Genomic DNA, 18,463 nt, shown 5'->3' on the forward strand with positions numbered 1-18,463 from the left:
CGGCCCACTTGACCGCAGTGTTCTAAGCGCGAACACCCGACGTGCACATGTACTAAAAGCTTGTCTAACAGCGCCTGGTTGCTGGACTAAGTTATCTTGAGTATAATTTCGCTATTACTCTCAAATACACACAAGGTTTACATAAAAACATTTGGTTATGTCTAAACTCAAAGCAAACCGAGAAAATTGAGAGAAATCTGCTTGTCAAATGCTCCGTGTATATTAGACGCGTCGCGCATAGGTCTTAAAGTGACAGTAGCCCTAATAATAAACATGCAGCCGCTTGTTCTTAAAGGGAGAGTTGACCCCAAAATAAAAATTCTGTCATTGTTTATTCACTTTAATGTTGTTCCAAACCTGTATTAATTTATTTCTTGTGCTGAACAAAAAAGATATTTTGAAGAATGTGGGTAACCAGACAGTTGCTGGTCCCCATTGACATCCATAGGGAAAAATTTACTATGGAAAATTACTATATTTAAATACTATAAAACTATATACTACATACTATATAAAATACTATATTTTCCTGCTTTTTTCTCCTTAGCCAATCACATGCCTGGTAAATATATTTACGCTCTGGATACATTTTAAGTGCATCATTCTGTATCCAATCATTTGGCCGGATCCTGTGATTTCCTAAGATTTAATAACCACTTATGGTTGAGGAGAGATTCTCTGATATGATTGTAAAGCACTTTGAGTGTAGGCATATATGAAAGCGCTATATAAATGCCCTATTCATTCATTCATTCATTCATTCATAAAGCTGGATTTCTCCATCCAGTCTGAAAAGTGTTTTCCGTGTTGGTTTTCCTATAGGCTAAAGTCTATTCCGGCGCATTATATTTTATAACGATAAAGTAAGATAAGTAATTCAGATAAAAGAAAAAAGCTACTATTTTGTGTTTATCCATGGCAGTTCGACTTCACACGCACACGCACGCGCTCTGAGCCAGTGGACGCGCACTGTTATGAATGCACAATGTTTCGACTTTAATCTCGAAACATTTCGACTTTAATCTCAAAACATTTCGACTTTAATCTCGAAACATTCCGACTTTAATCTCGAAACATTCCGACTTTAATCTCGAAACATTTCGACTTTAATCTCGAAACATTTCGACTTTAATCTCGAAACATTTCGACTTTAATCTCGAAACATTTAGACTTTAATCTCGAAATGCAAGATTTTTTTGGTTTTTTTTACAGATTTTTTTTTTTTTACAGATTTTTTTTTTTTACTGACTTTTTTTTTTTTTTAGGTTGCGGTTCAGGGCTTCCGTAGTATTTCAATTAAATCAAGCAATTTCTAACAACCCCCTAAAAAGAATAAATACATCTGCATAAATTTGTATTTAAATGAAAGTTTATTGTAGATTTTTATTGAATAGAAAAAAAATCAAAACAACTGAACCATGTTTTTATTTATTCAATATTCTAAAGAATATTAAGGCTCATAAAATTGTACACTTTTTTTTTTTAATGTAAAAAGATCAATTGGGCTATCAAAAAAATTAAGTTAGTTTGCTACAATAAAAATATATATAATTCACATTTTACAAAAAAAAATTATACCTTATCAATTGTCACTTATTTACAATGTTAATACACTCCAAAAGAACACACATCTCATCAGAGATTATGCTTAAATAAGAGTGGTTTACATGACGTTAATTCACATTAAGAAATAATTTACGCTTTTCCACTTACATGCTAAGGGAGAAAAAATTAAATTCTAAAAAAAATTATAATAATAATTGCTTCCTGATATACAAAAGAGTGCAATAGTTTTCACCCCCATAATTAACAGTTATCTCTTAGTAGTTCTAAACAAAACAGTTACGAGGACCTGAAAGACATGAAAAACATTCAAAAAGCCCCAGAATGCATAGAAACAGCACATATTACATCATGGTGAACCAGGAAGTGCTCATATATATATATATATATATATATATATATATATGATAAGCCCTGTTTGAAAATCTAAGACTTTGTTGATTGTGGCCGAAGCGGCAGCGGCAACTTGGTCCCATTTTTTTTTTCTTGTTCTCGGTTCCCTTTTTTAAACAGCTGCAGTGCGCTGTGGGATATGTGGGACAATGATGCGCTAGTGAAATGCCACAGTTGCCAAAAACCCATAACGTATGGCATGCTAATGTGGCTTTTCTGTCGAAGTCCAGTTCTTTTGCCTCGCCAAAGACTCCAACCAACAGCGTCTAAACAAACTCCACGTAGTTCTCCGGAATCAACCCCGTCTTCCCATCCAAGGTGCCCTCCAGCCAACCTGGCTCTCTAGACCGATGAACTATGAGACAAAAATGCAAAAAGGAAGATTGTTTTTGGGTCGCATTGACAACTTGGTAACACTTCACTTGAAGGGGTGTGCATAAGACTGACATGACACTTTCATAATCATGACATGATGACATATGTTATGAATATGAAGAAAGTTTTATGCATGTTTGTGACAACTGTCATTAAGTGTCATTCGCTCAGTTATGACATTTTTAATGCAAATATGACATTGTTTGAGATGTCTTTGTCATGACAACTTGACATTACTAAGACAACACAACCTGTCATAAACATGACATAGCAGATTAATTATCAAACTTAAGAAACCACCTAGCTTTATTGGTTAACATTACATTAAACTGTCAGCTGGTTGGTTTTGACATTGGTTGTCATGAAGCCATTATAACTTTTAATGAGAAATTCAATTAGTACCACTGTAGTTGAGCTCACGAAAAATATTCATGACACAGTTATAACGGCCTCATGACAGCCAATGTCAAAGCCAACCACATGACAGTTTAACTTCATTTAATGTCAATTTGTCATGACAAAGACATTGACAGGTAATGATGTATTGGTTTATGTCAATATGTCAAAGACATCTTAAACGACGTCATATTTGCATTCAAAATGTCATAACTGAGCAAATGACACTTAATAACAGTTGTCATAAACATGCATAAACCCTATTTCATATTCATGACACACAGTCTTATGCACAACCCTTCAAGTAAAGTGTTACCAACAACTTTATCCTCTGGTTATCCTCTTTTTTCCCTCAGTGAACAAAGGAATAAGTGTTCTGGATTCAAGTTAAGCTCTATGTGTGGCATCTGTTGTTTAATGTTGGTTTACCACCTAAAAAAACGTAGACTCATCCCTGAGTTCTAAAAGAAGTTGACTATCTCTATCCCCTCAACCAAAAAAAACAGGAGAATCATCTGGAGAATTTGAAGCCTCTATTGAATCTTGCAGTGCAGCACGTCTGAGGTTTCATTAAACACTAATCTAATCTACTGCTCCACAGTGTCAAATGTCAAACCGTGGAAGGTGCGATCTCTAATACCTGTTGAGGGGCAGGAGGTGGAACATATATCGATTCGCTGCTCCTACGCCAACGCTCAAGGCTCCAACCTTCCTAACTAACCAAATATAGGACAGATTCTGAGGTTTAAAAACGGAGACGTACCATTGTCGAATATGGTCCCTGCGATAAAGGACAGCTCAGAGTCATGCTCAGCCTTGCAGGCGTAGAGCGCACGTGCTTTTCGGAGCGGAGTGCTGGAAAAGAAAAGAACATTTGTTAGGGCTAGTAATGAATTTCAACATTTTTAATTGAATTAAATGCATGATATCAGTATCTGCTCAGAAAAATACACGAAAAGGGCTTTATTAAGTTTGCAGATTTCAAGCTGAAATAGCTCCAAATGTTTGCATGTTTAAGGGGGCTTAAGTGCATAAATGTATGTTTAAATGTACGCTTAAGGGGACATTAGTGTAATTACACATATATATATGAAGAGTTCAGATGCAAAAGCCTCTAAGTGCCATTTGAAATTTTCTTCTAAAATTATCATTTTTATCAAGCTTGTATATTTAAATAAGTCTCTTATGCTCACCACGTAAAAAAAATACAGTAAAAACAGTAATATTATTTATTACAAAAATTACGAAACCCTGATGTTAGAAATGAAAAGTTTTCTATTTTAATATATTTTAAAATAGAATTTATTATTCTCATGGCAAAACTGAATTTTCATCATTATTCCTCCAGTCTTCAGCGTCACATGATCCTACTGAAATTGTTTGCTGCTCAAGAAACATTTATTATTATTGATGGTATTATCAATGTTGATATGCTGATACTTTTTTCAGGCTTCTTTGATGAATACAAAGTTCAATAAACAGCATTTATTTGTATTTATTAAACTTATTACATTTATTAAAGCATTCATTAAATAGTAATTCCACTGGTGGAGACATGAATATGTATCGAAAGTGAAATTTCTCATTTGGGTCCAGAAAATGTGCTTGTGGATTGTAAACAACAATCCCCATAGTGCATTGCAATGCTCAGCTCCACAGGCCACTCCCACTACTCAGTCCTTCAATGCAGACTAGAGTTGAGCTCCACTCTAAGCTACCACCTGGAAATCATTTTGCACAATGAAATCAGATAATGCACACTAATATACTGTAATTGCCAATCAGTCAGTTAACAGTGCCATCAGTCAATGGATTGGCGTGATTCTATATGGGCTTCAATCACCACACTTACTCTGACGCATAATTTTACACGTGAAATGCAGTCAAACCTTGGAGCGTTTTGTCTTCGGCATCTTCATTAATCCCCTCGCTATCAGACGTTCTGGTAGTCTCCCGCATATTGATAATGGCTCCCTAATGCCCTGCAAATTAGTTAAAATCTCCCGGAATCTTGAGCGAGTGAGCTAGAGCGCGAATGCGAGACAGAACAGACTGTGCTCCAAACCGTATAGTGCGTGCCTGAGGGAGAGGGAGAGAGCAAGAGACTTTGCGTGTGTGCGCATCATGACACAGAGACTCGGGCACCAAAATTTTCGTTCTTATTCGGTCTGGTTAATACCGTTTACATGGGAACTGGTTCCCTATTAGCACCGCGTTTAGGTACCCAACCCTATCCATAATGCATCCGTCTGCGTATTCAGTTCCTTAGTCCATATTTTCAAAAAGTTTCTGCGGGTGAAATCAAACGCACTGGCACTGATCTGTCATAAGCCTGTTAGCGCATTAGGTCCAACCCCCTATGGGCGGGTTTGAAAGGGTGGGGACTAGTGCTTGTAGTCTTTACAGAAATCCTCCCTCCTACAATGACGTAAAATGACGATTTTTGATTAGTCACTGTAGGAGGAAGTGAAAAAGGTAAATAGCTGATTTCTCTCGCGGAAATTTTTTATTTTATATTTTCAGCGGAAAATGAGAGAGTGTTGCACGACCATTCAATAGTATCACTGGATTTCTAACAATGGAAATCTTAATGCAAATGGGAGGAGTGTCCCTTTAAATAAAAATATTTTGTATCATTAAAAATGTTCGCAACTGTCACCTTTGATCAATTTAATTATTAACACAACTCTTTTTTATCTTACTACAAATGTTTGAATGGTATCCTTGTTTTCACAAATATGTTAAGCAGCAAAAAACGTTTTCAAAATTGATAATCAGTTCAATTTCAGTTCAATTTCCACAATCGTCAGTTTGTGGTGTTCAAAACCTCTTGGTAAACTGAGAGGAAAGAGCGCAACATATATTTACATTCATCTAACTATTGCTCTCAGCAGTGTGGGCAGTGTCAGATGTTCGCTAACTGTATATCGCTGCTCACGTATTTCAACCTTAATTTTACCTAAAAAGGAAGATCGAAAAATAACTTTGCCTTGAGTATATCGGGACCTTAAGCAGGAGAAGGCAACAGACAGGGCCTGCAGATCTTCTACTCATTTAAACAAGGTAATTCCAAGTAAGAATGCCATATTAAAGGATTAGTTCACTTTTGAAAAAACTTTTGCTGATAATTTACTCACCCCATGTCATCCAAGATGTCCATGTCTTTATTTCCTCAGTTGAAAAGAAATTTAGGTTTTTGATGAAAACATTCTCCATATAATGGACTTCAATGGGAACCGGATGGTTCAAGGTCCAAAAGACAGTTAATAACTGTTTCAGATGCAGCTTCAAATGTATTTAAACGATATCAGACGATGAATAAGGGTCTTATCATGCGAAACGATCGGTTATTTCAAAACTTATTCCAAAAATGTAAATTTTCTAAGGACAAATGCTAGCCTTGCTCTATTCTGTGAGGCGCGTTTGCAACGTCACGTATTACGTAATTACGTTCAAAAGGTCACGGGCGACGTAGCCGAAAGTACAGAGTCAGTGTTTACAAGTTGAACGCATAGGCTGAACGTGCAAACTAGCTCAAACACCGTTTACAAAAAAAGGAATTAAAAGGAAAAACAACGATGTCGGACGAATTTGATTCTGTACTTCCGGCTACGTCGCCGTGACCTTTTGAACATAATTACGTATTACGTGACGTTACAAACGCGCCTCAGAGAATATAGCAAGGCTAGCTTTTGTCCTTAGAAAAGTTACATTTTTGGAATAAGTTTTGAAATAACCGATCGTTTCGCATGATAAGACCCTTATTCATCGTCTGGTGTCGTTTAAAGACATTTGAAGCTGCATCTGAAACTGTTATTAACACTATCTTTTGGACCTTGAACCATCCGGTTCCCATTGAAGTCCATTATATGGAGAAAAATTCTGGAATGTTTTCATCAAAAACCTAAATTTCTTTTCGACTGAGGAAAGAAAGACATGGATATCTTGGATGACATGGGGGAGAGTAAATTATCAGAAAAAGTTTTTTCAAAAGTGAACTAATCCTTTAAGAGACAGAAATTTATCTGCAGCTGACTCTAGGCTCAAAGGGTGCCATAGTACTACAGCCAAGTCCCAGGCCGGAACTCTTGCATAACATGCAGGCCTGCACAGTATAACTGTAGAGTACCATGTAGTCAATGAGACAATAATTTGTCTCTCCAAAGACTCAACTCCGACAGGTATGGTAAACAGCAATGGCCACCACGTACACCTTCAATGTGAAGGGTGTTAACCCAGCAGAAATGGAATCCTGAAGGAACTCCAGCACTGAACCAACCGGGCAGTTGACTGTGTCCAAATGATGCTCGCTGCACCATAAAGCGAAGAGTGACCACTTAAATGCATAAAGTTTCCTCCAGAGTAAAGGATGGTCTCCACAACCTCGTTTAAGAGACGATAGTTCCAAGAGTTTATTACCCCCTCAGGGGCCCAACCCACAGATTCCATATTTCCAAACTGTGGTGATAAATATTGCCTCCTACTTGAGACATAAGTTACCTCCTGACAGCAATCTCCCGTGGAGAGCCGTCCAGGAGAGACACCAGAGACTCAGAGAACCAAACTTGTGACGGCCAGAATGGGGCGACTATTAACAGACGAACCCCGTCCTAGAAAACCACTCTAAAACTCCCAGGAGCAGATTGATTGGGGGAAATGTCTTCTAATGAGATGTCTTCTAAATATCTTCTAATGAGAACAAGTCCACTTCTGCCTGGCTGAACCTTTTTCTGGGTGGAGTCATTATTTAGATGCCCAGGGATTTAAACCAGAGGAGGATCTATTGCGGAAATCTGCATAGAGAGTGTGCAAAAAAAGACCTTCCTGGTGATTTGTGTATGAGACTACTGATGTTGTTTGAATGGACAAGGACATGGTAGACTCTGAGATCTGGGAAAAAGCATAGAAATACAGCGCTAATCTCCAAGCTCTTTATGTTTCATGAAAGATGAAGACCTCACCACAGACCCTGAATTGAGCGGCCACCTAGGACCGCAACCTAGCCCAGGAGGGAAGCAGCTTGGCCTGGCCTGATTTTGCCTATGGCTGAAAGTATTGACTCGAGAAGAGCAGGAGACAGATACGCCTGCACTGAAGTCAATGCAGGTCCCAAATCATCCCTAGAAAAGTGGTTATCTGTAGTTGAGAAAGCACACTCTTAATTGAGTTTAGTCTTAACTCCAAACACTTCATGAGAGTGAGGACAATAACTTAATGCCGAATCTCCATTTCCTTGAACTGAGCTTGGATCAGCCAGTCGTTGATGTAATGGAGTCCTAAATGCCCTGGAATCACAACACAGCCAGAGCTACATCCGTGCTCTTTGTGAAGCTGTGAGGTGACAAGGCTAGGTAAATAGAAGTACTCGATATTGGTAAGTTCCGAAAAATCTATTGTCACAAACCAGTCATTGGGCTTGATTTGAGAGACAATAAGTTTCCGCACAGTACGGTTCAGATGAAGCATTTCCCCATCTTTCTTTAAAACTTTGAAGTACGGGCTGTAGATGACCCGTCTCTTTCAGGAAAAGGGAATAAGCTCTATGGCTTCTTTCGCCAAAAAAAAGTCTGATCAGAGCTGGCCACAGTGGACAGTACTGGTAAGATTTAAGCATGAGGGATGAATTTAAGCATGAGGGATGAAAACCAAACTGAATTCTGTACCCTTCTCTACAATTTGCATAACCCAATGAGACATTTGACGGAAGTCTCATGCTGCCGGATAGGTGCTCTGGTAATGTGCTGGTACAGAACGACCGAAAATACGCCCCAGTTTATGCTGCCGGATAGGTGCTCTGGTAATGTGCTGGTACAGAACGACCTGAAAATACGCCCCAGTCACGCCCCAGTTTGCATCCACTGTACGTAACCTGGGTGTTGCTCTTGACAATAGATTGCATTTTGACAAACAGATTGGTGCAGTAGTTAAGATTAGCTTTTTCCAGCTGAGGCTCCTCAGTAAGGTGAAATCATTCCTGTCCCGTGCTGATCTAGAAAGAGCCATTCATGCATTTATCAGCTCAAGGCTAGATTACTGTAATGCCCTCTACACTGGGCTTAACCAATCTCTTCTCAACCGTCTTCAGATGGTTCAAAACGCAGCAGCCCGTCTCCTTACAAATGTCCATAAACATACTCATATTACCCCCGTCCTCTGTTCACTTCATTGGCTCCCGGTACGTTATAGGGTGGAGTATAAGGTCCTCATGTTTGTTTTTAAGGCCATTAATGGTCTGGCCCCGGCATACCTCTCTGAGCTGCTCACTATATACCAACCTGCCAGAACCCTCCGCTCCTCTCAGAGCACCTCTTTGATTATCCCCAAGTGTAGATGCAAAAAGTTTGGAGGCCGATCTTTTGCCATCCAGGGGCCAGTTGCACCAACAGGGCTTACGCCTGGTCTTAAGGTAAGTAGGTCTTAACTCAGCATTCTAAGTCCGACCTAATAGTTACGACTGTTGCACCATCCAGGCTTAAGCCCTCTTCTCACTAAGACCGAGCGTAAATCTTACGCCTAGTCAGTAGCAGGCGTAAAGTCAAATTCTAGGCATATAATAGCTTTAATAGGCCTATCCGTTTTCCGACAGATAATGAATCGTTAAAATTATTTGTTAATAACGGTCAAATCTTCACTGTCTATTGCATGGAGACTCTGCTACGGTTTCATTTTGAAATTCTCGTCAGCGAAATAAAGGGGAAACAAACAATATTCACAATATTGTGTCTAAAAAGTAACTCATAATGTTAACTTATTGTTAATTTAACTGTTGTATAAAATAATAACATTTTAATAACATAATATGATATAAATATAAGACAAAAACTTATTTGGGGACATACCTATAACTGCAGTTACGCATCAAGCAGTGAAAACAAGCACGCGAAACAAATGTGATGTCAGCTCGCAGTGCCTCGTCCATAGTTAAAACAATGATCACAATATCATCATAGACGATACATAGCGTACACTCCTAAGCACATAAAGAATGAACTTACAATTGAACTGACATTTATTACCAACGTTCTTCTACCTCTCCTCTCGCGTGCAGGAGACAGACGTAATGCTTCCGCGAATGAAGCGAATTGTCACGTGCTGACTGTACAGCTCTATTAACTTTAATATCTCAATGTCAGTGAAATTTCCTTTCCTTTTTCTTTGATCCTCCATTAATACGGCTACAAGTTAACAAAACAGCGGAAGATCGTTTACAGCGTAACCCAGCAACGCACGCTGCTAGGCAACCGCTAGAGTTCCATGGCCATTCACATGAACACGCATCGCTAAGACCAGGCGTAGTTAAGCCTTGGCTTAAGCCTGGTTGGTGCAACCGACGTTAGGTCAACTCAAAAGACTGGTCTTAACTAAGACCTACTTAGCAGTTAGGACCAGGCTTAGTAAAGCCCTGTTGGTGCAACCGGCTCCAGGGTCCTACTTTATGGAATGCCTTACCTGCTACCCTTCGTAACATTGCTGTGTTTAGTGTTTTTAAATCACAATTGAAAACATTTCTTTTCAGGAAGGCTTTTAACACGTAATCATTTGTTTTGTTTTTAGTGGTTGTGTTAGTTATTTTGTTAACTGCTTTGATTAGCTTTATCTTGCAATTTTTATATACTGTTATCTTTTTATGTATTTTATGGAAAGCGCTTTGTGCACCTTTCTGGGTGTTGTAATGGCGCTATATAAATAAAGATTGAATTGAATTGAATTGAAAATAATCCCCAATACCCTCCACAGAGGGAGCGATCACCCCAGTTTCATAACATACCCAGGCAAAGACTGGGCGAGAAACTCACTCAAGACCGCTGCGCCCCAGGACAACCGAAGTGGTGTGGTTGGCAGACCGGCCACCCTAGGGCACTAAGAAAAAACTGGGCACACTTAACCCTGGAGTGGGCAACTTCGGAGGACAACCCTGAGCCCTCTGATGCCAGGACTTCTTGCCTGAAACCTTCCTCGAGATCATGACAGTCCTCAGATCTGTCTGCCTCTGGGAAGGCTTCGGCTGTGATCACCTTAACCCCCAGTCTCTCTGAAGGGAGTCTAAAAAAGCCAAAACCGGGACCTCACTCAGTCCGGAGGAAACCACAGAACGTACTTCGCGCTGAAGTAGCAGAAACGTTCCCATAGCATCAACATTTTTACGCAGCATTGGGTTCCCATGAAAGGGAAACAATGCATTTCACTTCTGCACAGTCACATCACTTTTCTCACAGCATTTATCAGCTCTCAGACACTTGCTGGCATTTCTCCAGCTCTTTTCTTAGCAAAAAACTCACTCATCAAAAAAAAAAATCAAAAGTCCCTTCTTTTTGGGTTTCTGTTTCTTTAACTATATTTTCACATGTGCTTGGGGAATGCTCTTGTACCATTGCTTCTTTTGTGAAACGAAATACAAAAATGTGGACAATTCTATCCCAAGTGGATTCCACAGTCCAGATAACACTTTTAAATTGCTTGTATTGAAAATATTTTGGTTTAACATACTCGCTTTGAAAAAAAATTGCTTTGAACTTGCAAAAGAAAATCTTTATTTTGTAACTCTTAGGACGGTGTACTCATATTTGCAACACAATATTTTATCCCTTTGATAATAACAATCTGATCAAGCAGACTTGCTGGAACATTTTATCTTTAAGGAAACCTAATATGTCTTACTTTATTAATTTTCCTGGTGTAGTCATTTATGCCGAGTACTGTAAATACTAAAGGAAAAAAAAAATACAGTACAATAACAATACATTAAAAACTAATATTAGTGGAGTTGTTGTATCCGCTCAGACTTGAGGGGGAAGGTGTGAATTTGCAAAGCTGAAGCTTAACACTGAACGATTAGAAAACCGCTATAGATAGTGGTTTAAGCAGGCCGAAGCAGGACACACACCTGAGGGGGGAGGATTCGCTGGAGGGGCTTGAGGCCAGCTGGGGGCTGGAGGGGGCAGAGAACATCGGCCACGAGGGGGAGCGCGGTGAAGTGGGACTAGGTGAAGCTGGGCTGTGACAAACACACACACACACACACGCATCCCAGCACCGATGTTTATATTATAGCAGCTGATGAGTTAGAACTTTCACAAGATACTTTAAGAGGAAGTCAGCATAAAGAAATAGACATATACACAGTAAAACATGCTTGAGCGTTTCATGCTTACTGTACCATTTAGACAAAAAGGACAATTGTGTCATCATTTACACAACACGTCTTTCCAATGTGTGAACACAAAAGAGCTTTTATTTTTGTGCAACAAATGCATGCTGTGAAGCACCAGAAAGAACAGCCCTTTGTTACTCTATGTTTTTATTGCATTCAAATACTGTACCAGCGTAAATATTTGCCAAAATATCTTTATTTGCTTTCTACTGAACACGGAAAGTCATACGGATGCAGGTTTGATGAGTAAATGATGACTGAATTTTCATATTTAATGGAACTGTTCCTGAGTAAAACATTAGTGATAATTTGTTAATGTAGCATAATGAGTGAGGTCCCCTCTCTCTCAAAATTGTCCAAAAATACATCAATGCTGGCTCCCAAACTTGATCAACTTACCTTGTTGACGTACTGCTGCGAACCTTTGGATTTTGACTGTAAATTACAGAAAAGAAAAAAAACGTTAAAATAAATAATGTTAAAATAATGCAGGAAAAAACACATGATAATGGCATACGTCAAAACAATAGTGATTGGTTTGCAATTTTAACCCATTCTTACTGATGCTACATGATCTAAAATCATTCAAGCTTTGACAAAATCTCATATACAATATGTTATTCAGTCAGATCATGTTGCATAGCTGACAAGTTTAATAACAATCAATACAAAAAAGTCGTTTAAGTGTAATGTTCATGATCAAATACTGCAAGATATAGCAGTTCCATCAATTGGCCAGAAACTCTCTCCCGATGGCCTCGGGCTTTCCTAAATATTTCCAACAGTGACTCAACCAATAGAATGATCTGTTTGTCCAACCAATGTAAGATGAGAAACCTGCATGACCTAAAACATTCATTATATTTCCAGTTCTGTTTCGTGACATTACTTGCACAGAAACCACACACTCCACGCTGGAATCATTCAGCAAGACAGAAGCAACCTTTTTAACCTCCATTGTAAACATTTATGGTCATACAGTCCTACAATGTAATAACATTTCAATTAAACATTTGATACAATGCACATATTTTCTGTGCATTGTACTTATCTATATAATGTAATTACAGCTGTAATTTATTTCTTTTCCTTCCTTTAACCCACCCATAAATCTTACCATACCACCAAACCTGTCCCTAATCTTACCTGTAGCTCATCTCAACAGCAGCATCATGAACACAAGACGTACATTGTACTTGCACTTGGGCGGCAGTGGCTCAGTGGTTCATGTGGGTTGTCTACGAACCGAAAGGTTGGTGGTTCAATCCTCGGTTCCACCTGACCAAGTGTCGAGGTGTCCATGAGCAAGACACCTAACCCCAGCTGCTCCCGACGAGCTGGCTGGCGCCTTGCATGGCTGACACCGCCGTCGGTGTATGAATGAGTGTATGAATGGGTGAATGTGAGGCAAATGTAAAGCGCTTTGGTGGCCATTAGGTCTATGAAGGCGCTATATAAATGCAGTCCATTTACCATTTACCATTTGCACTACTAGATAGTGGGGTTGTCATGGGAACAGTGTGACCTCAAGTTGCGAGTTAATTTGAGCAATCTAAATGTCTATCCATACATTAACTCTCACTCAGTGAAAATACATTATGCTGTCACATTTGGTCTCTACCATTTTGTATTTCCTGTTTATACGATGGAAAGTTCCATTGGTCAATAGAGTGTTTTAACCGTGTTAAAACGTAATTTTTGACTACGGCGCTAAATATCTTGTTTATCTAGATACTTTTTGTATCACTGTGCAGCCTGTAAACTTTCAGAGGACTATATTTTCCAACAGAAGGATGAAACCAAAGGGATTTTATTAAAAAAAAAAAATGGACATTTTTTATATTTAATATTTAATATTTAAAATAAATATTAGTGGATTTTAGTGACTATTAACTATTTGTATTGATTTCAAGTTCATAGCAAAGTCATTGGAGGTGCAGTATTATATTTTGTATAAGGTCTAAAGGATATATTATAATTGTAATTTTAGTAATTTGTTCGATGTATTATTTTTTACAGAAATACATATTTTGTAACACTGTAAATGTCTTTACTGTCACTTTTGATCAATTTAATGCATCCTTGCTAATGAAGTTGCCAAAGAGGAAATTGGTCATTACCTCAGAAACTACTTACTTATATATATATATACTGTATATATATATATTGACATGAAATATTTTGTTAATGACACACACCTATCGTTGGAACATTGATCTGTAAATACCATGTGAATCTGGTCACAGCTATTTTACAATTGTTTTGTGATTTGGTCTTAGTGACTTAGGAGTTTCCTTTTGTTGTCACTATGAGTTCCGTCGGCTGACGACGAATGGAGCAAGCGAAACCCCATTCGTTGTCATCCGACAGAACGTCTCCATTCCCTACTCAGGGAACGAGGGGTACTATACTCTGCGCTGAATCGGAATGTTTCTCACTGGATCTCGTAGTGATGATGTTATCAATTCTGAGGTGAATTCAATTGATTTCTTCACTGGATCTCCTAGTAACAGTGTCGCGTGAGCGAAATCGGCGACTGGCAAGTTTGGGTCTTTATTTTACTGTCAATGGTTTGGGGCACTGCTCCATTGATATAAATAAGAAAGGCAATGAGCAGCGCATTTTCATTCCACTTTAATTTTTGTTTGCATTCGCTGCTTGGTAACAAGTCGATAGATCGCTCATTGCTCAGACGCACATAGCAGGTTGTGATATTTGTCTCCGTCTCCCACAGACATTTACGCGCACTCCCTATTCTTGTCACACTCACTCATTCCGGATTCATTGACGCGCCCCTTCCACGTTTAACCACGCCTTTAACGTGTGGCAAATTTACTGGTCGCACATGAGCGACTGGATGTAAAATTCAGTCGCACACTCTCAAATTTTGGTCGCAAATTGCGACCATTTGGTCGTAGTCTGAAGCCCTGACAGTTTATCTACACAATTGATTATTCTATTTAACTCTTTACTCTTAAGGCCTGTTCACACCGGCACAAAATTCACACGCAATATTCATGACATTTAACGCCTCGTGACTAAACAAAGGGCACCAATGTGAGTGTGCACACTGACGTGTAAAACGCCAAGCGTAAAAGCATTATTTTTAAAAAACGTTTAAAACTTTTTTTTTTAGTTTTTTTAGTTTGACGCACCACTTCAAAATTGAGCCAACGAGATTGGCGCTTTTGCTCAGGTGTTGGGAGCTTCTGAAGCTACAGTAAAACGCAACTTGGGGGCGTGCTCAAACACAAAACGGTCTTGCTGAGCACACATACGTAACGGAGAAGAAGTTATACGCCTCGCCGTCTACACAGCCAGGAAGAAATAAGACGAGGAAGATTCAAGGCAAGATGAAAACACGACAGCAATTCCAAAAATCTTGATACGTAAAAGAGAACTGATACTGTATGCAGTGGTATTGCAGAGCAAATGGGCGCCATCTAATGTCAGGGAATGAATTTGCATGTTCACTCGCCTCATTGTCACCGAAAATCACTTTGAAAAAACGTGTTGAAAAACGCTGACGAATAACGTGCGCCGATATCCGTCCTGGTATGTACGGGCCTTTATTGTACTGTATTCGTTCAGGTGCGAAAAAGCCACAGGGTCCTTGCACCAGCCGTTCATTTTTATGTGGGCCCACGATCACAAACTGATTGATAACAAGAAGTTATGGCTAAAGCAATTTAACAATGCCGCCCATGCTTGCTATTGTTAAAAGGTACTTATTTAGCCCCTTACAGTCGTCTATATAACAACTTAGTTGAAGCCCAATAATCAAAGGTTATGACTAGTACATTAAGATAATGCAGCTCCAATGCTTGCTGTTATTGTGTCAATAGTATTTGTATCTAGCCTCCTATAATGCGATTGCATAACAACTCAAGTAGTTAGCCAGAAATCTAGAACATAATTGTAAACGTACTAAAGTTACAAAAGTCAGACTAAAATCAAATATAACACATTATTATTAGTCAGACAAATGCATCATTCCAATTACAGAATCAATTCAAAGATGATCGATACTCTGAGGTAAAGAGTAAAAGATGCATCGCTGACTCATGAAAACAGAAAACATACTGTAATGCTGAGTGTCAGAAAGGCATTCAACATTACGGGCTGTTCTCATTACAAACCGCCCTGAGCTTTTCTTTATATATCCAGACCACGACAGAAACCTAAACGTGCTAACATTGGGAATTTGCATTAATCACGGTCTTCAGAGTTTACACCTTTCCAGGGCAGGATCCCATTTGCATGAAAGACCCACCCTCCTCTGTGAGCAAGATATCTCTAAACTCCTAAAAACTGGGATGAGTAATGAGGAGTCTGTAAGGGTAGGGTGTGAACTGCTTGGTGTGTTGCGTCTCGGATGGGGATGGTAGTTTTGAAAGAGAAATCGCAAATGTTCATTTCCAGAAACGTGCTTTGTCTTCTCGGGGCGTGGTTGTTCCTCAACCAGACGGCCCAGAATTTTGGAGTTTCTCAGTCCTTCAAGCTTATTTGAAAAATACAGTGTTGGAGTAAACTCAGTAGGACTGTGGGCCTCCAGGAGCTCAGTTTGACACCACTGTTGTAGATAATTGCATACACTTGGCCTTTGCATTTAAGGCACCACTTTAATTTTCTAGAATGTGACATTGGCTGCCTCGGCGGACATAATTCAACTGATAACGTGTTTTTTCAAGTAGTTCATCAATCTCAGGCCACCATTGATTTGCAGCCTGCTGGGTACTCTGGGGCCTTTGAGATAGGTATATCAGCATACAGCCAGAATTAATCATATATATATATATATATATATATATATATATATATATATATATATATATATAGATGACAGCATTTTCATTTCAGTCGTGTGGCTTTGAACCATTGATCCTCACAGCTGATATATAGGCCTTTACCACCGATCATGAGCACACACACATTGTGTGTTTCCAGGTGTTATAGGGACTTACCAAAAACATAATTATTATTACACTGTACTGTATATAATATCCTCATACCCAGTGGTTCACAAACTAGGGTATGCGTAATGATAAAGGTGGTAAAGGTGGTGCACAAACAAAATGCTGAGTTTTGACGTACATTTAATTCTACCCCACCCTAAAATGACATTAAAACAGAGCATGTATTTCTAACTGGCAAAATGCCACCTCTTGTGGAGGTGCCGTAAAATTACCTCATCTTTTGTGGTCAAAACAGACTGCATCCAAATAAGCAGAGTGCATATGATAGGTTGCATCCAGAGTAGGGGTTGAACAACATCTTTTAATGACTTTTAAAGTCGAGTCGACTATTCGCTGATGACATCATCAACGAACAAACAGGTCTTGTGGGGCGCAACAAGATTTTGAAGTTCCAACAGTTGGAATGACAAATAAATGCATACTCTTAAGCCTTGACATGTTCGCAAGGCAAAAATGACGTCATTGCGGTGTGGGCGGTCGTGTGCAATACCCTATTTCGCCTGGCGGTGTGCAAGGCACTTTTTTATAATATTGCGTGCAGCACGGTATCCGAAGATGAACGACTTCAAACCGAATCTGGCCGAACTGGTACGCCTGTACCAGCATGTTTATGATCCTTCTACTGTATACACAGAGACATTTGCATTGATGGGCGACCATAAAAGCCACTCATTTTGTGAAGAAAAACATTTGCATTAATCACCTAGTTTGCATTTGTCTAAAGTAATTGACCCTTCGCTAAGCCACGCCCGAAAACCGCCACTGGCCAATCGTGTCTTAGCAACCGTAACTATGCGCGGGAGATCTGTCAAGCTTTCGAACGAGGGAGCATGCTATACACGTATGTGCAAATCTGATACCGGTATACTAAAAGTTTGGACGGGGGAGAGGAATAGTTTTCCTTCCAGAAAATCTAAAAGCCAAGGGGAGAAATGATTGGCGTGATCTAGCATCTATGTGCGAGACCCATTCTGGTAAATGACGACATGCTTAACAAAAACACCTATTCTATTGCTTGGAAATATTAACGGTTCTTTGGTCATAATGATTCAACGTAAAATAAGACGATTAAAGAGACAAGACAAAGGCTCACTGACATACTTTAAAATATAATTCAGTATTTTGTTAATCGACGTCCTACAAACGTAACTTAACCCAATCCGATAGCGGCTCTCCCAGTATTAGTGTTATTCCACAAGATTTATTGATAAGCTGTTTGATTTATAATTATTAAGATTATTTTCACATACCCTGCTATGTATGAACATAGCTGTTCCTCAATTTGTGTTTTCCATTTGAACGGTCAGCGTATGAGGAGCTGCTGCTCGCGCTGCACTATAAGCTTTAATAAGCTATATAGTGCACTATAGGCTTTAACTTCCCTCGAATATTCCCTTGAATATATCCCTCGAATGCATACTGTAGTCCCTTTTGTCTTGCTCTCTCAGATATTTCACTTGTTCGCCGAAAATTACTAATTATCTCATTGGGAATGTCTGACACCGGGTGCATCCACACTATAATAGATGGGCCAGCCGCGAAAGCTTGACAGGCGTAGCAACAGTAACTAGGGAGGGCGGGGCTTAGCGAAGGGTCAATTGGCTACATT

General features: G+C 39.2%; 1 protein-coding gene across 3 annotated transcripts in view; it reads right to left on the reverse strand.

Moving 5' to 3' along the window:
- Window positions 1-1,416: 1,416 nt before the first annotated feature.
- LOC120461923 (rho GTPase-activating protein 26) overlaps window positions 1,417-18,463 on the reverse strand; it is a 147,941-nt gene continuing 130,894 nt past the window's right edge. For 2 of the 3 annotated variants that reach the window (XM_039650251.2, XM_039650250.2), the window contains exons 21-24: window positions 12,278-12,313; window positions 11,612-11,722; window positions 3,491-3,582; window positions 1,417-2,311 (exon numbers count right to left, since the gene is read on the reverse strand). In XM_039650251.2, the coding sequence (XP_039506185.2) occupies window positions 2,223-2,311; window positions 3,491-3,582; window positions 11,612-11,722; window positions 12,278-12,313 (328 nt within the window). In that variant the 3' untranslated portion in view covers window positions 1,417-2,222. The remainder of the gene's footprint in view (window positions 2,312-3,490; window positions 3,583-11,611; window positions 11,723-12,277; window positions 12,314-18,463) is intronic. The other variant, XM_039650252.2, reaches the window with a different exon arrangement.

Source organism: Pimephales promelas, chromosome 19 (genome assembly GCF_988280905.1).
Source record: "Pimephales promelas chromosome 19, fPimPro1.hap1.1, whole genome shotgun sequence".
Lineage (NCBI taxonomy): Eukaryota > Metazoa > Chordata > Actinopteri > Cypriniformes > Leuciscidae > Pimephales > Pimephales promelas.